At 37.6% G+C, this 23361-nt stretch overlaps 3 protein-coding genes across 3 annotated transcripts; 2 read left to right on the top strand and 1 right to left on the bottom strand.

Annotated features, from left to right (window-relative positions):
* On the top strand, positions 90-1221 carry LOC18768092 (40S ribosomal protein S29). Its single transcript, XM_020569816.1, has 3 exons — positions 90-238; positions 822-921; positions 1017-1221. Exons 1-3 carry the CDS (start codon positions 177-179, stop codon positions 1023-1025), a joined length of 171 nt encoding a protein of 56 aa, XP_020425405.1. The 5' UTR covers positions 90-176; the 3' UTR covers positions 1026-1221.
* On the top strand, positions 6700-12488 carry LOC18766984 (QWRF motif-containing protein 2). The gene is made up of 6 exons (XM_007199668.2): positions 6700-8764; positions 10039-10158; positions 10867-10983; positions 11088-11177; positions 11835-11942; positions 12034-12488. Exons 1-6 carry the CDS (start codon positions 7289-7291, stop codon positions 12112-12114), a joined length of 1992 nt encoding a protein of 663 aa, XP_007199730.2. The 5' UTR covers positions 6700-7288; the 3' UTR covers positions 12115-12488.
* On the bottom strand, positions 14526-16000 carry LOC18767221 (LOB domain-containing protein 38). Its single transcript, XM_007199215.2, has 2 exons — positions 15360-16000; positions 14526-15189 (listed from the first exon to the last, which is right to left on the bottom strand). The coding sequence occupies exons 1-2, from the start codon at positions 15541-15543 to the stop codon at positions 14708-14710; spliced, it is 666 nt and encodes a 221-aa protein (XP_007199277.1). The 5' UTR covers positions 15544-16000; the 3' UTR covers positions 14526-14707.

A 23361-nucleotide genomic window follows, 5' to 3' on the forward strand; every position in this document is an offset into this window, starting at 1 on the left:
TGGGCCTGCGTTTGGTGACCCGACTAGATAACCCACCCGTGCGTTCTTATAAGTCTAGGGTTTTGTTTTCACTCTCTCCCATTATAAATACCAGTTTAAACCTAGCTGCTCCACTTCATCCGCACCCTGAGATTCCTCTGCGCCTGCTAGGGTTTTTGCTTCCTTCAAACCAAATCATGGGGCACTCCAACGTGTGGAACTCTCACCCTAAGAACTACGGCCCTGGATCGCGCACCTGGTACTCATTTTCCCACTTTGATTTTCTAGAAATTTCAATTCCCAGTTCATTTTCATTGGTTTCAAGGTCAACTCTGTTGTTAGTTTATTTAGATTGATTTGTATTTTGTGTGTAGTCTTAACTTTTCTGTTTGCTAGGGTTTCTGTAATTTCTGTCTGTTGTAGGAAAACAGTCCATGATATTGAACGTGTTTGTAGTCAATAATATTTCGTTGTGGAGTTTGTCAATCTGATCATTCTTGCGGTTTTGTTGCATATTTCTGGAATTTATAAATCTCAATCTTAATTGAATTGGCCCTTTTCACATGGGTTTGTCATGCTCCCATTTGTCTGTTGATTTACCTAATTTGGTCAAATAAGCATATTCCCATTGTTATTTGAATGCATTGATGTGTTGCAATTTGTTGAATTACATGAAGACATCTTGGTCAGATGTGTTCCATGAGTAGCTGTTGTTGATACATTTCTCATTTGGATTTGTTACTTATTTGGGTCTGGTTTGTGTTTATAACTTTGCATCTTTGCAATATGTGTGTGTGTGTATATATATATTGATTTTGCTTGTTTTGGTTTCCTTTTTACAGTCGCGTGTGTGGAAACCCTCATGGGTTGATCAGGAAGTACGGTCTCATGTGCTGCAGGCAGTGCTTCCGTAGCAATGCCAAGGAAATTGGCTTCATTAAGGTAATGCTTTGAGAACATTCAGCCACTGTGTGCTAATTTCCCTCACCGATCTAGAATCATTTTCACATTGTAATTGGCGTTCTTTTTGGTTGCAGTATCGTTAAGTAGCTGACCTTCAACGTCCCAGGACTTGAAGTTTTGGCCCAAGAATCGTCAGAGTAGTTGTTTCTGAGTTGTCATGAACTCCAAGAAGATATTTTTGTTTTAGCTGATTTGCTGTTGAACTTGAATTGGTGGTCAGACTATGAATATTGTGTTAATGAATTAAAGTTTGATTTATGTTCTCTTTTGTTGTGGCTGTTTCTCATGTTCTGTTCTTGTTCATATCCTATGGAATTTAGCACATTCTTGCTTGCTCAGTATTCCGTGATATCAAAAGACTTTTGTTCAACACTATCTAATATCGAACAAAAAAAATTGAACTTCGAAAGTAAATGGCACTGATCTTCCACATTGTTCTTCTGATTTTATCGTTTAGGGTTTCTTTGATTGCTATGTGCCATTGTCTTGCTATGTGCATTAGGTTGTAGTTATGGTGCACACCCGAGTTGTCGAACCAGATCATAATCTTAAGTTGATGTCTGTTTCTTGTTCCATTTAGTCGCATGTCCGGTTGCCTCTGCCAAAATTAATTAGTTTATCAGTACTGTCAAAACGTTTGTAGAACAATGTGGAAGACCGGTGCCGGTGAAACTATTGCTATGGAATTATGCCTGCTCGAATTCGGCAAAAATCGCCTTCTTTGTTGAAGTGGAGATTAACTGAACCAAGTTAAAAGATAAAGAAGCTTGGTTGGCGTGTACTTTTAAGAATCAAATCGTAAGCACAGCGATAATGTTGCATATTTTAGAAGTTCAGATTTCATGTTATGCAAATTTGATTAGAAATTTTCATGGTATGTTAAAATCCAACTGCATCTAGTTAGGGCGTTTTTCTTGATACAAGCGATACTAGAGAAGGAGAAATTAAACCACAAGTTTTCGGGTACAGTGATAAATATTTAACCACTTCGGCTGTGTTTGGCAGGCCTCACTGGACTGGACTAGCTTAAATAGCACTTGAAACCCATGTTTGGTAAAATAAGGGACTAACTTAAATGAGACTATATTGTCCAACAGTAAACAAAACCCCTCGTTCGCTCCTCTAATTTAGCGAGGTTAAAAAGTAGTTCGCAATATAGTGCCTCGCTAGATTGAACCGACGAGTCCCAACTAAACTCATTTCTTCTTCTTCTGAACCTGGAATTGGACTTTCTTGATTTCTGTTTTCAGTCAACCATATTCACTTAAGTCAGAGCCTTGGCTTGAATCAAAACCCCCTACCACAATCAACCTGTTAGACCACCACCATGAGTTTACCTAATTTCCGCAACCAAACAAACCCAAATCCTGGCTGGACAAGATCGAAGAGGACATGTGGGGAAAACGCATTTGCTGAAGCCTTTGCCTAAGGCTTTCTCAATTGAATAAAAAGGAGTCAACGGGGGAGAAGAAGAACTGGGGAAAAAAGGGATGTGGAGGTGGGTTCCGATGGGAATGAGAGAGAGAATTAGGGAGGTTTATGATTAAAGAAAAAAACCAGAAAGAAAAAAGGGATGTGGACGTGAGTTGCGATGGGAGAGAGAGAGAATGAGGGGGGTTGTTGAATAATGATAACAAATAGAGAAAAAAAAAAGAGAATGGGGAGGTTGGGTTTCTGATTAAAGAAAAAGAAAATAGAGAGCAAAAAAAAAAAAAGATAAACAGAATGAGGAGGTTGGGTTGGGCCTGAATCTGATGATTTTTTATTTTTTGTTTAACATAATTTTATCCTTTAAAAATATCAGAATCTTCGTTTTTATTTATTTATTTTAATATTATTGTTTTAAATTTAATTATTACAATAATTATTTTTTAGTCCGACATAGCACCAAACGTAGGTCTTCACTATTTTTACAATCTAGCTTCTTAGTCCGATGCAGCACCAAACATAGGTCAGTACTTAATCCAGCTTAGGCCAATCCGAGCTAATCCAAGACAGTCCCAATATTTAGTCCAATCCATGACAGTCCGCCGTACCAAACGACCCCTTCAGTTATAAGCTCTAGACTGTCAGAGTCGTTTTCAAAGAATAGTTCATTTGATATTTGAAATTTAGATGGTTCACAACTTCCCCTTCTCCTCCTCTCAGTGTTCCTGATGATGCTTGGCAGTTTCAAAAATCTGTGGACTTTTGAAGTGGGGCAGCATTACATCAATAATAGAACCAATCGAACATGGCAGTCCTATGCCATACATTCAAGCCAATACCTCCAAGTTACCAATAATTTATGAAGTTAGTTCATGTTGAGTAGGTCTAGGAAAATCATGGTGGTCACCCATTTTGGTTACATCACAAAACTTTTGTATCTCTGATGCCACCGACTCTACAATCCCTGTGCAAGTTCAGTGCTTGCGTTTTCTTGTCTCCAGGACAAAAATGAACAAACTTATATTACCTTTCTAAGCCAAACCACAATGCATTTTTTTTTTTCTGTATTTTGCTAATCAGTGGAGCTTCTAGTTCATTCTTGAGAACAATTTCTTGTTTTTTCTTCTTATTCAACAGTAACTGGAATATCATAGCGTGGTATTACTTATCGGCACATTATTATATGGGTGGAAGACGGGTTTATCTTAGAAGATAAGATATGCCCGTGTTAAAACATGAATGAATTAGTTATACCATGTGACGACAGTACAGTCTCACCCGAAAATTACTCTTGAAAAAAAAGAGTGCAAGAAGTGCTAGCTGAGAGTACCAGCAGGCATCAGTAACATATTATGGTGCAACTAACAAATTATACTGAGGTGACTACAGCATCAATGATAGTGAAGATTACCTAAATGCAAATAAAAGCACAAATGGGCATGCAATAGCAATAATATACTTCACCAAACTACTTGACTAAAATTTCTTCATCTCCAAGTTAGTTTTAAAAATCCTCTTTTTCAGATGTCTTTTCTAACATCAATCACTTCCCTCTATCATTCAGGTACAAAACTTCTGGAACTCATTAAATTTTCTCCTCTCCCACAACCATCAAATTGCACAATTGAAAGCTTCTCACATGACTGGCATGCAAAACTCCTGGAGAAATTTTCCCCAAGTGTGAAGATTTTAATGTAAAACAATGAATCATTGTGACTCTGGATTGTTGCCAACCATCATGAAGGGGTTTATGAATTATGATTTTATGATGATCCTTTTAGATTCTAAGAAAATTAATGCAGAAAGTATAAATCTAACCTAATTAATCACATATAATACACACATGTTAGACTCTATATGCAAAATAATCACTTTTTTTTTTTCTTTGGAAAGGAAATGGTCACTTTCATTTTCTCTGTTGGGTTGAAGTGGAGAGGAGAAGCAATGTTGGAAAGCTATGGGGTGCAGACAAAATCATTCTCCTGTAGTTTATAATCACTTTCAAAACAAACTAACTAATACCCAATTAAACAAACATCACCTAGCGGGTGTGTGTTACTTTTAAACTAATTATCCAATTGGAGTGTACCTTAAGTCACATGGCTGCAAAACAAATCCAAAGCTATCATCATTTCAGGATATTGTAGGCTTAGTAGCCAAAGCTGAAATGATGCTATTCCAAAATTGGTGAATCAATATTCTATAGAGAGACTCAGTTGGGATTTGGGGTTCTTAACAGGTTTGTAATTGTCTGCTAGTAATTTTATCATTGATGGATCAGATTCTCCCTGAACTTTCACTGTTTTCAATGGTTTTTTCTTTTTTTTTTATTATTATTAAACAACTAATGTCTACGAGATTTGAACTCAGAACATTCCTCAACAAAATAAAGGCTAATTGTAACTAGGCTAAATGATCATTGACACTAAGTGCAGCACTGCACTGTTACATCGTTTGACTAGTACATTGCTCTCTCGGTGTAGTAGCTTGAGTCTCCGGACTAGTACATTACCACTCCAAGCACCTCGGAAATTAACCGCCATGTTCTGTGGTTCACTGCTAAAATTACCAAACTCCTGCAGATTAGTATCTATTTTGAAGTCAACAAGATAATAATTGAAGCTCTAATCAGTGATGTACGGACACCAATAAGGCCTTGAGTGGTTAGTGTGATTAGATCTTACCTGATGTGGGGCAGACAGTGAGGAAGTTTCATGTTTTACTGTTAAAAAAGTTGATGCTTTTGTATTTTCAAGTTGGCTGGAGAAAGATATTATGTAATCTGTCTTCAATTGCCATACTTTGGTTGTACTTTCTCCACAAACACCACATGGGTTAGGGCTTCATAGGTAGATTAGACTATCATAATAAAAGCAATTAGGCAGGTGGGTTAATGAGGTTCATTGTGTACTTTTTGGTTGCCTTTCCAGCTGGTGCAGTGCAGGATTCATTTCCTAGCCTCTTCCAAAAAATAATTTCTTTTTTTTTTCTTTATAATAATTTTACTGAATTTGAACAGTAAGATTTGTATTTGGTCGGATCACGGATGGGATTATCTTGTTTTTGGTAGATTAAGTCCATGGAATCAAAGAATAAACAATGCATATGTCCTGCATTTTCTGATATAATATGAACCAGAAATGTATTAGAAAATATCCATATATATACAGTCAAACTAAGTTAGATTTCATAACCAGAATGAAAATGTTAGAGAGAGAAATGAACTATAATTTTGGATGGAAATATAAAAAAATTGCTGAACATATAAGGAAAGTTGATGGCACTAATCACATTTTTCTTCTTGTTTTTTTTAGAAGGAATTGGGAAATTAGGTAGTTGGGACAATTTGCCAACAAATTTTTAACCAATTTTCCTTTGGACCATTTGAGCAGATGCTAAAAGATTGAGATTTATTGTGGAGCTGATTTAATGTTGATGCCTTTGAATGATAAGTGTTTCTTTGATATAAAAAATTGCGGAGCTAGTGAATCGGGCTGGCAAGAGCCACAACAAAGAAAAAAGTTACGGGGATTTAAAAGAAATAGGAAATATGTTGAAAGCAAAGGCATAACTAAAAATTGAGAGATGGTGATTAAGATGTGGTATCTCTTTATACAAACTAATGCTAAAAAAGGTTATATAGCTTAGCTTGCAAAAATGACACAATGCAATTGAGTCCATCCTTTAATCTTGTTTAAGCTTATGGCATCATTAATTTATGTCATCAACCACTTTTTTGCTTGAATGCTGTTTTCATGGAGGTTAGCTCACTCATATCTTTCCCTCATGAAGAAAAAAGAAAATTATGCAGCTTGTATTGCCATTATAGATTAGTTTTATAGCTGCATCTCTCTCCTTTTTTATTATTATTTTTATTTTATATTGTGCCTCTCATTATTTTGTTACTAATTTGGCAATTATGACAACTTCCACTCCACAAATGCTATCCATGGACAGTGTACAGTAATTGTTCTGTACAGCAAAATAGTACATACCAGAGACAGAGAACAAGATTGGAATTTTTTTAACCCATGTCTCATGTATATGTGTGAGAATAAGATGAGGTGAACACATACCACAATTTTGGCATATACTTGTACTTTGTACCACCATTTTTGTTTGAATTCAAAACCTCCTTGAAATAACAACTCAAGCGTTTCTCATCGGGCGATAATCTATACGGGGATTTTCATATCACGTCATCCTAATAATGTAATATGTTAAATTATTTGGCGATAATTTATAATGCATGTTTTTTTTTTGGACGAAAATTTATAATGCATGTTTAAAACTGAATAATATATACATGTATTTTTTTTTTTCAATTTTAGTGCATGTCATGATATTCTGATACTACATCAGCAAGAAGTCCCTTGGTTTCTTTGTTCTTTTTCTTTGTTTTGTGAATAAAATTATATAATCCAATATCCGGAAATTATTATATGGGAGAAAGTCACATGTGGAGAAAATGTATTAATAAATTAATTAAAAAGTTTTAAGACTTAAAATGCAATTAAATCAACATAACATAACGTTAACGTCCCTCCAAAGTTTCTCAGAGAAAAAAAAATCCCAAACCTGCAAAAACTCTCATAGCATTTTCTTTTGGCCAGAGACGCTCCCAGACTCTCTCTCTCATACACTTGCAAATCTCGCCTCTCTCTCTTACCGACTTCTACTTCTCTTTCTCTCTCTCTCAAAACCCACAAACACAGAGACAGCAAAGCTCACGGCTTTCTCTCTCAGCTCCAAAAATGCTGAATCTCCCGCAAACCTATCTCAGAATTTCCCCTTCTCCTGCAATTTCTTAAATCTGCATTGCTAATTTTTGGGCGCGTGATGGGTTTGCGAGTGGCACAAAAATTCAATCTTTAAGAGGGCAATGTGAGGAGGAGGACTTAGGATTTTCAACAGTCCTATGATGGTGGCTGCCATTTCTGAAGCAGCTTCAAACGACCCTCCAAACCCCAAAACCTCCGCAGACCCACGCTCACGCACCCATCTCCAAAACCCATCAAGGCCTCCCCTTTTGCCCTCAGAGAAAGACAATGGCTTTGTGCAAAGAAGACCCAGAGGCAGACAAGTCTCGTCTAAGTACATGTCTCCTTCTCCTTCTTCTTCTTCCACCTCAACATCCACTTCTACTGTCTCGTCCTCTGCGTCTTCTAGAAGATGCCCATCTCCATTGCTCTCAAGGTCCATAAACTCCTCTTCAAACTCGACCCCAGTGCCCTCTTTGGGTCCGAAACGGGCTCAATCGGTGGACCGGAGGCGACCCATTACGCCTCGGACCTCCACGGGTCTCCCTGAGGCTCGGCTAAGCAATGCAGGCGCTGAAGTCTCTGCTGCCACTCGGCTTTTGGTCACTTCCACTCGTAGCTTATCAGTTTCTTTTCAAGGTGAGGCCTTTTCGCTTCCGATTAGTAAGACTAAAGCAGCTGCCTCGCCTAGTGGGGCTGTTGCGAGGAAGGCTACGCCTGAGAGACGCCGGTCGACCCCTGTAAGAGGAGATCAGGCTGAGAATTCTAAGCCTTCTGATCAGTATCGGTGGCCGGCCAGGACCAGACAATTGAGTTCGGGTTCTAATAACTCGTTGTCCAGGAGCTTGGACTGTAGTTCGGAGACTAGGAAGCTCAATGGGATTGGATCTGGGGTTGCGGCTAGAGCATTGCAGCAATCTATGATTGATGATAGCAGAAGAGCTTCCTTTGATCGCAGATTGAGCTTAGATTTGGGCAATGCTGAGCCTTTAAAGGCTGCTGAGCAAAACCCAGATGCCAATTCAGCCAATGATTCTTCTGTGCCTTCTGATCTCACTGCTTCTGATACAGACAGTGTTTCCTCTGGTAGCACTTCAGGTGTACATGATGCTGGTGGTGTTGCGAAGAGTCGAACTGCCCCTCGTGGCATTGTTGTGTCTGCAAGGTTTTGGCAGGAGACTAATAGCCGGTTGAGGCGGTTGCAGGATCCCGGTTCGCCTTTATCAACAAGCCCTGTGTCTAGAGCAGGGTCGAAATTCATTCAATCTCAATCGAAAAAGTTTAATGGTGATATCCCATTATCATCATCTCCTCGAACGATAGCTTCCCCCACTAGGGGACCAACTCGGCCTGCTTCTCCGGGAAAGCTTTGGACTTCTTCATCAATGTCACCATCAAGGGGGTATAGTCCTTCTCGGGTGAGAAGCAGTGTTAATGGTTCCTTGAATATTAGTTATTCTGGTCCTGCACCTTCAATTCTCAGTTTTTCTGTTGATACTCGGAGAGGGAAGATGGGGGAAGATAGGATTGTTGATGCACACATGCTCAGGCTTCTGTATAACCGTTATCTGCAATGGCGATTTGTAAATGCAAGAGCAGATGCTACCTTCATGGTGCATAGACTGAATGCAGAGGTATGCTTGTGGTGCTATAAATTGCAATGCTGTATATCTTCTAATTGTGTTTCTTCAGGAATTTGTTTGGTGCTTGTATGGTCATAGACTCATAGATATTGTTTGCCATGGTTGATGTACACTTCAATTTGCTTTGTACTCATTATACTGCACACATCTCCATAATTAGCATGGTTCATGTGTGTATGTTCATTGCTTTCCATCCAATTAGAGTTTCTTTCCCCCAGTAATTACAACAAGAACGGGAACTTCTCCTTGTCACCTTGTTTCTTTTATGGCAACTTTTTTTTTCCTTAATAAGTACTGCATTTTCCTTTTTCCTTATGAATTTAACATTATATAATCCATTTCTGAGCTCTAATCAGAAGTATGCGAGGTTATTTAGGGAACTTTTGGTTTTAACCAAGTGTGGAAATACAGAAGGCTGCATAAATATTTGATACCAATAACATCCGGGTAATAAAGGGATGAAGCTCAAGTCTTAAATGAGGTGTGCCACTGTCATTAGTTTTTAGCTGTAAATAAAAAAAAGGTGTGTGGTTGTCATTGGAAACTTCTGGAGTGGATAGATTTGGAAAGTAGTAGAATGAAAAGGTGATTTGTGAAGTCTTTAGAGTGATTATTGAGTTGACTGATTGCTCTAGAATGGAGTAGATGGCTTTCGCCTAGTATGCAATGAACAATCATGGCTTGTCGGGAGTTATCTTTAAGCAGGACTTGATTTCTCTTTCAGTTTAATAGACTCCATGAATGGAGATTGCATATTGTCATGTTTTGTCGCTTAATTGGTGTCTTTATTTGATGTCTTCAAACAAGACTCATAGTGAATTTGGAATTTGATAATGCATCTGTCTCTTTGGTATATTTGCTCTTTTTTCTTTTTTCTATATGTTTGAACTTGTCTGATTTTGTTTAAACTTTTCAACATGTTTGATTTTGGCTGAACCCTTATGATTCTATAAAACATAGCTTTATTTCTAGTGGTTGAATTCATGCTTGTCATTTCAGCCACAAGTGAGTACTTTAAATCAGTTTGTTTGAGCTTTTTCACATCCATAGAATGATTTCCATTTCTTCAACTATGTATAGAAGTGACGTGATACATTGTATCTGGTTCTGATTTTGTTGACAGTTCATATGTGTTTATCACTAGGGTTCAGAAAAAGTTTATTCGTACTGGCATCTCTGCTGCATATGATGTGATGAAATGGTCAGGATGGTTTCAGTTTGTGTACAGTTTCTTTTGTCTAAATTTGTATTTTCTTGGGTGCCAGAAAAATCTATGGAATGCATGGGTATCAATCTCAGAGCTACGGCATTCCGTCACGCTTAAAAAGATCAAGTTACTTTTGCTGAGGCAGAAATTAAAGTTAACTTCTATCCTCAAAGGACAAGTAAGATTCAGAGATTCACTATCTTCATGGCATTTACTTTCTGCTCCATATTTATATATCATTGGCTGGAATCTGAAAGTGCTATAATACGAAATATGAGTAGGTGGTGGGAATTTTTTGTGATACTTCATTAAAAGATTCATGTTCAGGAGATGTACTTGAGTTTTGTGCTGACCTTCAGTCTACAGTTATGACCAGTCGTGTGACTTGCTAGGTAAAAGTTTAGGGCTTTAATTATGACAGAAATGAAATTAGTCACATTTTTAATACCCACTGCTCCCCTAGACCCCTTTTTTGTTTTTTGTTTTTTTTCTCTATCACTCTTCTTTCCACTTGGTTGACTTCCTTATTAACTTTTAACTATATACGTTCGAACAAAAACTGATACCATTGCTGTTGTTACCTCTGCCCCTCCGGGATTAGAGGCTTGCTCTTTCGCTGTGTGCAATTTTGAGCAACGTTCTCTCTAAATAGCACCATCAAGACGTTAGTGTTGATAATACTACCTACCACCAATGAATTCTTAGTGACGTAGATTGCCATACTAGTACAAGTTCAAATGCTTTCCATTTTCTGTATTTTGGCCTTTTGCATTCAATAGAAGGAATAATCTTGAGAAGAATCTTCCGTCCACCCCAAGTTCCTTTGTATTGTACTACTACATCAAGTAGCTGTTTAATAAGAAGTTTGTTGTTTTGGTGTTTGTAGATCACTTATTTGGAAGAATGGGCTATTCTGGACCGAGATCACACTAGTTCTTTGCTAGGGGCAACTGAAGCATTGCAGGCCAGTACTCTCCGTCTTCCGGTTGTTGGAAAAGCAATTGTATGTGGCTTCTTCTTACCCTTAACTTAATCAAGGACGTATCGAAGGCCTGAACCAAGGATCCATCACTGTTCAAAAGACTGACTACGTTTATTTTATATTAGGTTGACTTTCAAAAGCTGAAAGATGCTGTGGGTTCTGCAGCTGATGTGATGCAAGCAATGGCGTCCTCAATTTGCTCTCTTTCATTGAAGGTAATCTATTTTTTTTTTCTTCTCTTGAATCACGTTTCTATTCTTCTTGTTTAGTTTCCTTATTCTTCCAAACATTTCACAGAAATATACGTCAATTGCATTCTGTTCTTCCCCTATGTTATAAGTTGTAAATATAAAAATGAACAAAAGTGAGAGATGAAGCCACTGTACCTGAACATTAGCCGAGGAGCTGGCATAGATGTTGTAGTTGGGTAGAACCATTGTTTTACATTTAGGTGAAACAATTTTTTGAGGTATCCTCCGTTAAAAATGTTATACTTTCCAGTACGCCTAGGTGATTGATGTTATTGTTTAATTCCTAGAAGTAATAATTGATTGATTCAGTTGGATTGAACTACAACAGTCACTTACCTGACCTAATTGTTTAGTAGTTGTTGACATCTGCACCCCTACCTGATTACTCTTTTATTTTTACAGCATATGGATTTTGTTTCCAGAAAGACCCTTAACCTTTTTTGCAGAGTATATTTAGAAGTGCCTCCATAGTCTAGCAATTTTGATATCTCCTAGACTTCATGCGTGTTATCTATTCATGCCCGCTAGATGTGAACTGTAGAGCCTCGTTATGAATAGCTTGAAACTATGCAAAAATTTGAAACTGTTTTAAGGAAGTTTCTTAAACACTTGCCATTGCAGGTGGAGGAAATGAATTCCTTGGTGTCTGAACTTATGAGGGTTACCGCAACAGAACGGTTTGTGCTTGAACAATGCAAAGATTTTTTGTCTACATTATCAGCCATGCAGGTAGTCTGGTAGTCTATGTCATTTTTTTTTTCCTTTCAAAGTTTCACTTTTTTCCGCAGTTTTTCAATTGCTTTCTTATTCATTGTAACAGGTCAAGGATTGTAGCTTGAGAACACATATAATACAATTACGACGTGTACCAACTACCCGCAGCCTGACAACACGTGTGTAGAACTGATCTTATTTGACTACTCACTCCTAATGCTAACATATTACATGGAGCCTTTCTTTTTCCACCGGGTGGAGGCAGCAGAGGTAATAAGAATGGATCAAGTAGCTAGTTTTGGCTTCTGATGTGGCAATTTTTGGAACCTGGTTGTGGTCTTCTGTGTCATGCATCTCAATGTATCTTTTGTATCTGAAGAATACAGAAAATGGCTTTTCCCCTCTCACTAAAATTAGCTGTATACAAGCACTCTTTTCTTTCCTTTGGGCAAAAAGGAAATGTATATGTATATATATGTAATTTCTCCTCATCACACTGTTAATCAAGTAGTTTGTGGTAAATCTCTTAATTCAATCATCTTGTCATGCCTTTTCTTCTGCTCAATTGTTCGTGATTTCAACAATGCCATCGTTATTACTTTCTGTATAGAGTCTCAAACAGATTGTTGGTTTTTCTATTTTAGTATAACCCAGGAAATTGGCTAAGTACAAGATCTCAAGCTGTTTAACGAAAAGGGTTTAGGCTTTGCCTCTGAATCTTATCACGTTTGTAAACTTTTGTGCTATCTTTTTCTACAGCTCATATGAATTATAAAAACAAGAGGGATAAAATAATTCATCCTTGGATACTTCCCCCACATTGTGCACTTCAGTGCATGAAAGTTGGCAACCTCTTCTTTTCTGTTCTGTTTTTGTTCAGACTTCAGAGAATCAGAAGTCTCTTGCCCTCTAGTTTCTTCAAATTCTTGTAAGGATGAAAATCCACGAACCCACTTGGCACATGCATTTGCCTCCATTGATGGAGGGGTGAAAATGGTTCTGAGAAAAGATAATATTAGCATCAGACTTTGACTATTGATTGACTGAAGTCATTATATCCAACGGTTCACAATCATCCCCCACGTTAAGGTTTGTGTTCACATGGCTCCTAAGAGAAAACATAGAATTGGAGTCAACTGGGAAGAAGAATTGACCTAGTTTGACTAGTTGGGTCAAGCGACAGCCCATGTTAAAGTTCCAGCATGTGAGGATGTTAGGGCCACCATAATTTAATTCCGACCCAAAAAAATTTAAAAATAAAAAAAGAGAAAAAAAGAGGGCCACTAAAACCCAATTGCCCCTTTCCCGTTTTGGACTGAAAACTCATTTGCCTTCAAATCCTTCTCCTACAAAAGACAGACTGTCGGTTTTATAACGTTTGTACCATTGTGGGCTGCAGGGGTCAACCATCCCATTTGGTTAAACGAGTAAATCTGCCCTTTTTTTTTCTTTTTTTTATACCGTAGATCGACCTCCCTTCCTGTACATTAGTAGTTAGAATATTATTTAATAAAAATAAAAAATAAATATCCTTCATGTCCATTTTTTTCTCAATACATAATCAAGAAACTGTTGAGAGATATATGCTGTCGTGTGGCATAATTTTTTTTATACATGCGATAATTTATTCTAAATTAGTCGATTTTATAGAAAAAGAATTCGAATTTTGAGTGCAAATGGGTGGGTTCTTTACTTTGGTCGATTGGTTTAACCCACGTTTGCGTCATGTGACTAAATTTTAATTTCTAATTGGTTGAATCTTCCATGACGTCATTAATCTGTTGTACATGTTGTCATATTGTTTAACAATTAAGATCTCAAACAAATATTGATATTTAAAATAGATTTTTAGAAGAAATACTAGAAGGAGAAAGATTCGAAAGCTTTCCAGCTGGAAACCACTCTCAGATGTCTCATATGTTAGTGATGCGGCGACACAATGTCAACTTCCAAAGTTTGCAAAGAGAAAAATTAGTATGTAAAATGGACCCAACTCTCCAATAATTTTTTCCCTCTCCAAGTACGCATGACCTAAATTGGAGAGGAAATGGGTTGGATTTTGGGTGACCAACCACAAACATCTAACACATGAGAGGTGAGTGTACCGTCCACCACGAAGCCACTGATTCAAAAAATTAATTTACATATTTGATAAAAGGCAGTAAATTTTCGATACAAATTAATATTATTATGTCATTTATTTATTTATATTATGACATGTGTATATTTATTAATATGATATCTTCAAATATAAACATATTTCCCGTCCAGGATGTTACACATTTGTATATTGAGGGCTCAAAATAAACAAAAAAAGGCTGAACCAATAATTTATATTGACAAAATTTATATGGAACCTTTTTTTTTCTTCACAACTTTTTTATACAGGTTCTAAAAGTGTTGTGCGGCCCTTGGAACGACTCAAAAGCCAAGCAATAATATTCCAAATATCTCATGCCCTCTACACAATTCATTTCCAAATTTTCATCCTCCAATCCAACCTTGACAACTCATTAAACCAACTGAGACTGAAAATTTCATCCATGCATCAGAATCTTCAGTCATGGCCTCTGAATATATATTAATAAGAGATTATAATTTTTTTTTAAATTTCTTTAATTAACTTTATGGTAAAAGGTCAAAAATCGAAGCAAAATTACAAGAGGATGCTTTTTTTTTATGCTTAAACAGCCGAATATTAATCCCCCCATATTATTTACTCGGCAATTACAACAAGAAGGAAGAAACAAAAATATATATTCTTGACCACGTATGCATGATCAAATGAATAACCTCAGAAGCTTTGTCGTTCCCTTCAAATTATTACCACAACAATGATCTGCTGACGACGAACTGCTTCCTAACGTCGTCGTTTCGGACTCTTCCGCCGAGGACGGCGTCCCCGCCCTACAATCTCCGCGGTTGGTCCTCGACGTCAACCCACCCGCAGCCGTCAAGCAAAGATCAAGATCAGGCAGCTGGCAGTTCGCCACGTCATGATCATCAGTATCATCGAAAGCCAAATTGCTAGACCTCTTCTTCTTGGGGGACTGCCGTTGTAGTCGAATATGATGATCATGAACGCAATTTTGGTGGTCGTCACGAGTGTACTCGGGAAGTGGCTCCAACGTGCCGCCGCGTAGCACCGTCTCCACGGCCGCCTGGCACACCTCCCACTTCCCACTCAAAAGAAGCCCCGTCGCTCCATTCACCGGATTTATAGTCCGCCCCACCGCCTCAAAAAACAACGACTGAAATAAAGCTATAAACAAAAAGCTAATCACCATCAGCAATCTTTTTATTTTCATATGTATACGTTCAGAGAGACAGACCTCGACGCTACAGAGGCTACTGGGTCTGTAGTGGACATCATCATCTGAATTTATGTAATATGAACATAATTTAATTTTGATAGGGAGAAATGTTGTTTACCGGGTCGTTGGGATTCGGAGACGGCGTTGATGAAGGAGAAGAGGCCGGCGCGGCCAAAGAACTTGGCAACGAAAACGGTGGCGTGGGCTTGAGCTTGGGGGTCCTGTATCCATTGTAGGCATTGCCTGAGCATGCAATTGTCACTGCAACCCTTTCTTAGGACTCGGCATCCATTGCAACTCATTTTCACGCATTAATAGTAAATAATCGCACTCCGATTGATGATCGTCGACAACAACAGTAGTAGCTAGGGTCACAACTAGTAATACATAGGAGCCTGCGTCTAATTATTGTAGATGTGGGAGGCCGTCTTAATATTTGCATTATGACTTGTGTATATATAGGGTGAGAGTGTGTGGGAAATGTTATATAATTATATATGCTTTTTCTGTTTTTTTTAATTATATGGGGAGGGTTGAATCTCAAACGCAGGGTATTCCTGCAACAAAGTAGAAAGAAATACTATTAAAATAATAACTAATCGATATAGTTAAAAAAAAAACATAATATAATCATTTAGATTATTTTTAGACGGTGTTAAATATTCTTATTTGAACTTACGTGACATATTAACAGTTTAACAACATAACATATCAAGATATATATTATTGAGATTAATCAGCGTCTGGTTGATATATATTATTGAGATTAATCAGCGTCTGGTTTGATCAACTTGGGTTAAGTTATTTGAGGTGGAGTTGAGTACATGGTTTGACTGTATAATATGGAGGGTTTTTGGGTTGGGTGTACTTCCAAAGAACTTGGTGAGGGACGGCTGCGTGTCTCCGCGCAGTAGGTGGGTGTGGTTCATAGAATTTCATTCCTCCACCGTTGGATACCTCTGCATGGATATTATCTAAAATCTATGACCAGATTCTGTTTCTGTCTTTTTTCTTATTTTAATTTTCCATTTGTTTCTGGCTGTGCTTAGCTTGTACCACTCATGAGACGCTTGCATGCAACAAGACCAAACGTTTTTGGTGTTTCTGCTCTCTCTCTCTCTCTCTCTCTCTCTCTCTCTCTCTCTCTCTCTCTCTCTCTCTCTCTCTCTCTCTCTCTCTCTTTTAGTTTTGGTTGGAGCAGCAGAGTGCCTCAAGAAAATTCCATAAAAGAAAAAAGTTATTATTACTACCTAGTGGTTTAATTAATAATTAATTAAGCATTGTTTAGAACATATAAATGAGTGGGGGGTCTAGCTGGATTGAATTTAACAGCCAATTAAGTTGGGTGTAAATGAGCTTCCATTCTTTTGGGAAACCAATTTTATATAATGGCAACCATTCTTTATAGCTTTATACATATAATGGTAGAAGAATCCCTACAACTCTCTCTTCTCTTTTTTATTTTTTCAAACTAGAATAATCCCTTACATCACAAGGGGTATCACCAAAAGTATTTAATCAATTAGTATAAATATATATTTCCGTTCCATATTATCCATTTTAGTCTCTGAAACTTCGATAAAGAATCCTGTACTTACATGTTATGATGTCAGGCTCTACTATACTTTAAAATTAGATTCCACTTAATCGATAGCCTTAAGAACATATATATTATATGTTGTGCTAGAACATTCTTGACATAAATTATACATATAACAATTAGACAAAAATGACTTCACTTGAAGAGTGAGTGAGTGGCTATATTTACAAGGCGCAGAATTTGGGAAGAAAGTGGGCACGCATGGGACTAATGATAAAGATGACGACATGGACAAAGTAAAGGCATTGAAGTTATAGTCGCGACTCGGGTACGTGGCATGTTTATCTCATTAGCACCACGATTAACTAAATTAATCCCACATTAAAATATGTTTAAAATAATGGTTAATTGATGTTCCAACTAAACAAAGTTTGTGGAGAATGGGATTCCAATATAATTAACTTTTCACAGCTCACTTTAATTTGGATTTTCATGCTTCCGAATGTAAGGCCACTCTTAGTCACTAACTACGGTTGTGTATTTAGGTATATATATAGAATAAAGGGATGGGACATCACTTTGGCCGTACACATAAAGCGAAGCCATGGATTCATTGGATTAGTTGTAAGAGAATGGTGTCGTATTAAGCATCACCATTGGCAATTGCAGCTAATTTCAAATGTCCCTTCCATGACCTAGAGGGACACATGTACATTAGGCAGGGTAATGGGAAAGATTTACATCTTAATTACTTTCTGTTTTGCTTCTTCCCAAAGTTGCACAATATGTAAACACACATCTTCCAATTATAAGGACTACTCTTTGTTGAACTCTAAATCTTTTTGGTCAACCAGGTGGACTACTTTGAATAGAATATATGACGGGCTTAGCGGATTTGGGAATAAAGTCGTCTTTGGTGTGAGTATTTTTGCGCTGTGTGCCAGCTGCCACAATCGTTGATTCCGTGAAAGTCGAGGAAGTGTTATGGTGATTTTCACCTTGGGTCTGACTTCGTTAAACGATTTGGGCCGAGTTAGGAACGTTTTCTCGGCCGTTGGGTTCTTAGCCTTGGCAACAAGGCTACTTGCATTACATTGTCTTTGGTGCTTGAGACTGTCGTGCTCGGCGTGGTCGTGTTCGACTGTCAAGTGATCTCTGAAGTTCTCTTTGAATCTAAATGAAACAATAACTACAATGAAAGAAAAAACGGGTTAGATGATGCTCAAACGAAAACTTTGAAGAACATAGTTGTTTGTTGATATATTGAATGGATGGTTAAAATGACGGTATGCAAGAACTTTGAACAAGCTTCAAAGTTCTTGGTGATATGCTACATTGAATGCTAGAAAAACAAAAATAAAAATATCTAAATCTAGTTTAGGAAAAACAACAACATTTCGGCTTCGTTTTTTTGTTGTTGAGAGATTGGGTCTTTTTATATTAGAAATGAAACTGTTATACTATTTATAGGCGAATTGCTGCCTTCAAAAGGCGTCGAGATATACGGCCACTGCCCAAAGTTTTCTTGTGCCGCCCTCCTACCGTCACATCATGCCTCGATCACTGTTCCAAGTGCCTTTTCTAATCAATCTTTCTTTCCAAGTTCCAAGGGTTCCATTCTTTGAGCATCTCAAGTTTCAAAAAGTAGCTCGATGTCCCATCATTCCTTTTGCTCTGGTGCGCTTCTCAAGGTGGTGCACTTGAAAATCCATTCCTTAGTCGATGCTCATGCTTTTTTACTCGGCCGAGATCCTCTAGGCCAGTGGCGGATCCAGGATTCTCTGACCAAGGAGTCATAGTGTAAAAATTCTGAATATTTTCCAACAAGAAAAAACATGGCAAAACCAACAATATAAACTACAACTGTCAACGATGACTTTTCATCTTTTCAAAACGTTGCATGATAGTTTCGTTATCAATATAAGCAAACACATCTACATATATTATATATACATCAATTTCATTATACACAAAAATTATACTCACTTGGAGTTTAAATGTAAGAAGGATGCTACTGGCAAGATGTGGTCAACGCCGTTGCGCAAGCAAAGTGATGGTAGTTGAGGTTGGGGGTTGGTTGGAGATTAGGGACGGTTGATTTGGTAATGAGGATTTGGTTGGGGTGTGAAGTTGGGTAAAAGGGGGAGGGTGTTGTGCTGATCCTTTTTTTGTTGTGTTTTTTTTCTTCTTAAACTTGGCCCAAAACGACGTAGTTTTGAGGCCAGGTGATTTAAAAAAAAAATTAAGAGCCCTAGACCAAAAGACATCGTTTGGCTATGAGCTGTTTAAAAATAAAAAATAAATAAAAAATGAGCATTCACGCGCTGCGCAGCAAAGGCCAAAGGGGGAAGGACTTTCGTCAAGCACTTGGTGTGCACCCAAGAGGTCACACACAGGCTAGCCAAGGGGTCACCTATACAGTTCACAACCAAGATTCCGACATTCCAAGGGGTCGTCCGGCCCCTCTGGCCTGTCGTGTGTTCGCCACTACTCTAGGCCAAGGAACAAATGCTGAGCCTTGACTTTGATCAAGCTTTACATCATGCTTTAATGATTTGGGTTGAGCTAGAGAATTAGGTCATCCCTTGGTGCTTGGGCCGAGATTTCGAACCATGATCTTTGGGCCTTGTGGGGCTTAGTCAATCTATTTGGCATTTTGGGTCGCAGTGTTTTAGCATGCTTTGAGACCTTGGTCGATCCTTGTTACTTAGGCCGAGTCCATTGTGTTACGGCCATGGTCTTTTAGATTCGACTTCGGGTCAGTTTGGTATTGTTGTGCTGTGAAAATAATCGTTGTCAGATTTGTTGTGAGAGAAATCATCTATGAGATAAAGCAGTTTGGCATTTAGTAAAATTTTTGTTAAAAGTGTTGTTGGTATTGATTTCTGCATAATCATTAAACCCAGCGCCTCTTCGAAACTGATTCCTAGATAACAGAAAATGAAAGCACCTCATTAGCTGCTTATCCTCATAGCTTTCTCTCACAATAGTTTTTAACAATAAGTGATTTTCTCACAGTTTACCAAACGAGTTGGGCTTCCCAATTTTTTTAAAAAATCACTTATCACTCCAAATAAGCAATGCTAAACAGGCACTTCATATTTTGCTTTGGGCTTTGAACACTTTTGCCTCTAGGCCCAAAGCCTTCGCTTAAATGGGCCATTGCCACGTCATTTTTCAATGTAGGGCCAAGAGGAAAAATTTAGGTTTAAACATTCTCAAAAGATGACTTAAAATGTAGATAGTGTCGATCGCCGAAATATATTGTGAGGTAACCCTAGGATGTGTGCACTTTTTTTACCATAAAAATATCTTTGACGTAGAAAAACGGACACTGTTTGGCTCCTTACATTCCTACCAATTACTGTCTGATACATATTCAAAATAACTCATTAACATTACAAAAAGAAAAAAGTTTATGCATACATGTTAGACTGATCAATCTTTCTTTCCAAGTTCCAAGGGTTCCATTCTCTGAGCATCTCAAGTTTCAAAAAGTAGCCCGACGTCCTATCATTCCTTTCGCTCTGGTGCACTTCTTGAGGTGGTGCACTTGAAAATCTTTTCCTTAGTCGATGCTCATGCTTTTTTACTCGGCCGAGATCCTCTAGGCTAGTGGTGGATCCAGGATTCTCTGACCAAGGAGTCACAATAAAAATTCTGAATTTTTTTCAACAAGAAAGAACATAAAGATGGTACTCCCATTCATAATTCATGGCAAAACCAACAATACAAACTACAACTGTCCATGATGAGTTTTCATCTTTTCAAAACGTTGCATTATAGCTTCGTTATCAATATAAGCAAACACATCTACATATATTATGTATACATCAATTTCATTATACATAAAAAGTGTACTCACTTGGAGTTTAAATATAAGGAGGTTGTTACTGGCAAGATGTCGTCGACGCCGTTGCGCCGACGAAGTGGTGGTAGTTGAGGTTTGGGGTTTGATTGAGATTAGGGACGGTTGATTTTGTAATGACGATTTGGTTGGGGGGTAAAGTTTTTTTTTTTTTTTTTTCTTAAACTTGGGCCAAAACGACGTAGTTTTGAGGCCAGGTGATTTTATAAATAAAAAAAATTTAGAGCCCTAGACCAAAAGACGTTGTTTGGCTTGGAGCTATTTAAAAAAAATAGCCCTCGAGCGTTGCACAGCAAAGGCCAAAGGGGGAAGGACTTTCGTCAAGCACTTGGTGTGCACCTAAGAGGTCACACATAGGCTGGCCAAATGGTCGCCTATAAAGTTCACAGCCAAGATTCCTGCATTCCAAGGGGTCGTCCGGCCCCTTTGGCCTGTCGTGTATTCGCCACTGTTCTAGGCCAAGGAACAAATGCTGAGCCTTGACTTTGATCAAGCTTTACGTCATGCTTTAATGATTTGGGTTGAGCTAGAGAATTAGGTCATCCCTTGGTGCTTGGGCCGATATTTCGAACCATGATCTTTGGGCCTTAGTCAATTTGTTTGGCATTTTGGGTTGCAGTGTTTTAGCATGCTTTGAGACCTAGGTCGAGCCTTGTTGCTTAGGCCGAGTCTATTGTGTTACGGCCGTGGGCTTTTAGATCCGACTTCATATTTTGCTTTGGGCTTTGAACACTTTTGTCTCTAGGCCCAAAGCCTTGTCTCAAATGGGTCATTGCCACGTCATTTTTCTCCATAGGGCCAAGAGGAAAAATTTAGGTTTAAACATTCTCAAAAGATGACTTAAAATGTAGAGAGTGTCGATCGCCGAAATATATTGTGAAGTAACCCAAGGATGTGTGCACTTTTTTTACCATAAAAAAATCTTTGACGTAGAAAAACGAACACTGTTTGGCTCCTTGCATACCTACCAATTACTGTGTGATACATATTCAAAAGTAACTCATTAACATTACAAAAAGAAAAAAGTTTATGTATACATGTTAGACTGTGATTTGTCTGTAAGAAGGAATGACTCATTACATGTAAAGAGCCAAGCAATTTCCTAGAAAAACTACAAATTTAGAGAGACAAATTTTCCCTTTAATGTGAAGACTCGCATAAATATTGAGATTTTAGAGTTGCACTATTAATTTTTAGATTTTTCCATCATCACGTTAGGGTTCAAACCTAAGACATTCGAATTTATCGCTTGTCCATACTTACCTTTTACCACTAGACCATCTAGGTTAAATTTCTTTTATCTTTTATTTTATTTTATGGGATTTGACTCTTGTGACGGCAAATCCTTTGTCAATATTCTACTTGATCCTTTGTAATAAACGATCCATGGGTAAAGATAAACGTGATCTGATTATGTGTCTTTTATGTCACTATGAGACATGCCAAGCTCCTATGCCGCACTGAGTTGTTTTTTGGCAGAAACAAAGCCAAGAAGGCTCCAAAAAAAACCTATCAATGTTAAGTACAACTAAATGGGGTTAACATCCAATTATTTTATGCTAAGATGTGCTTAATTTACTAATATAACTCGGATAACTACTAGCCGCGGCACACATATGATGTGCCCCCTTCTGCAGACGTAATCTTTGATTTTTCTTCATTCATTCATTTTAACAGAAAATTTTTGTCACCACCAAAAAAAAAGAAGGAAAGGAAAGAAACAAAATCCAGACATGGAAAATAGATTCTGGGGAAAGCTAATGGGATCATGACGGTCGTTTCGAAGCTATTTGTTGGAGAAATCAGATTTTGAGCGGTTTTGTTTATGCTGGGAGTGGTTGACTTTTGCTGTCAATGGTTCCCTACCTAGGTAGCTTGATTGATTAAAAAATTAGCAAAATCATATCCTAATTAGCAACTTCTGTATTTTAAATGGTTCATTCTTATTACAAATTCAACGGTGAATTCATATTAATCTTGTTGAGAATTAGATTTAGGAGAAGGGGGAGATTCAAGGTTTTGAGATATTTGCAACTTTGTAGGATTTGTTGAGTTTTGCAGTATGGTTTTTGTTGGCTGAGTTTGTGATTTTTTATTTTCCCAAATTTTTGATAGAATCAATTAGGGATGGACATTGTCCGATTTGATATGCTTTACATCAAAAACGATAACCAAACCGAATAAATTAAAAACTCAACGGATTTATGTTAAGGTCCATCATATTTGAGAAATATTGTTATTTTATTTAGGGCAAAAGTGCTTAAATGTCCGGAATGTTTTTTTTACCCCAATTTGTTGTAGAGTCGAGTTAGGAATTTGTGGTAATTGAGGCATGATATATAAAAATAAAAATAAAAAAAATAAAAAAAACTCTTACAAAGAAAAACTCAACGATGCATTTTGTGTTTGACCTTCCCTTGGGTGCTCCTTTCAATGGTACGTGAAAAAAAACATTGATAAAATACGTAAATACTACGCGTGTTACTGCAAAATATATGAAAAGACATGTATTATTCATGGAAGATATGTACGTATGCATACATACATTTCATATGACAAAAAAGAAATGTTTTTCAAAAATACATATATACGTGTATCATACACAAATCTACTAACTGGGCCTCTAAACCATTGGACTCACTTTCTTCCAAGCTGTCAATATGTCAAATGGGCCCTTCCTCTTCATCCCTAAGTCCAAGAGGCCTAAAAGCC

The sequence above is a fragment of the Prunus persica genome, chromosome G8 (genome assembly GCF_000346465.2).
Source record: "Prunus persica cultivar Lovell chromosome G8, Prunus_persica_NCBIv2, whole genome shotgun sequence".
Lineage (NCBI taxonomy): Eukaryota > Viridiplantae > Streptophyta > Magnoliopsida > Rosales > Rosaceae > Prunus > Prunus persica.

Excerpts from the sequence above, each read along its gene's own strand:
- LOC18768092 (XM_020569816.1), top strand. The coding sequence starts at position 177 with ATGGGGCACTCCAACGTGTGGAACTCTCACCCTAAGAACTACGGCCCT. Across the intron at positions 239-821 it reads GGCCCTGGATCGCGCACCTG|TCGCGTGTGTGGAAACCCTC; the intron begins GTACTCATTTTC and ends TCCTTTTTACAG.
- LOC18766984 (XM_007199668.2), top strand. The coding sequence starts at position 7,289 with ATGATGGTGGCTGCCATTTCTGAAGCAGCTTCAAACGACCCTCCAAAC. Across the intron at positions 11,178-11,834 it reads TTTGCTCTCTTTCATTGAAG|GTGGAGGAAATGAATTCCTT; the intron begins GTAATCTATTTT and ends TTGCCATTGCAG. Across the intron at positions 11,943-12,033 it reads CTACATTATCAGCCATGCAG|GTCAAGGATTGTAGCTTGAG; the intron begins GTAGTCTGGTAG and ends TCATTGTAACAG.
- LOC18767221 (XM_007199215.2), bottom strand. The coding sequence starts at position 15,543 with ATGAGTTGCAATGGATGCCGAGTCCTAAGAAAGGGTTGCAGTGACAAT. Across the intron at positions 15,190-15,359 it reads CTCCGAATCCCAACGACCCG|CTTTATTTCAGTCGTTGTTT; the intron begins GTAAACAACATT and ends TTTTGTTTATAG.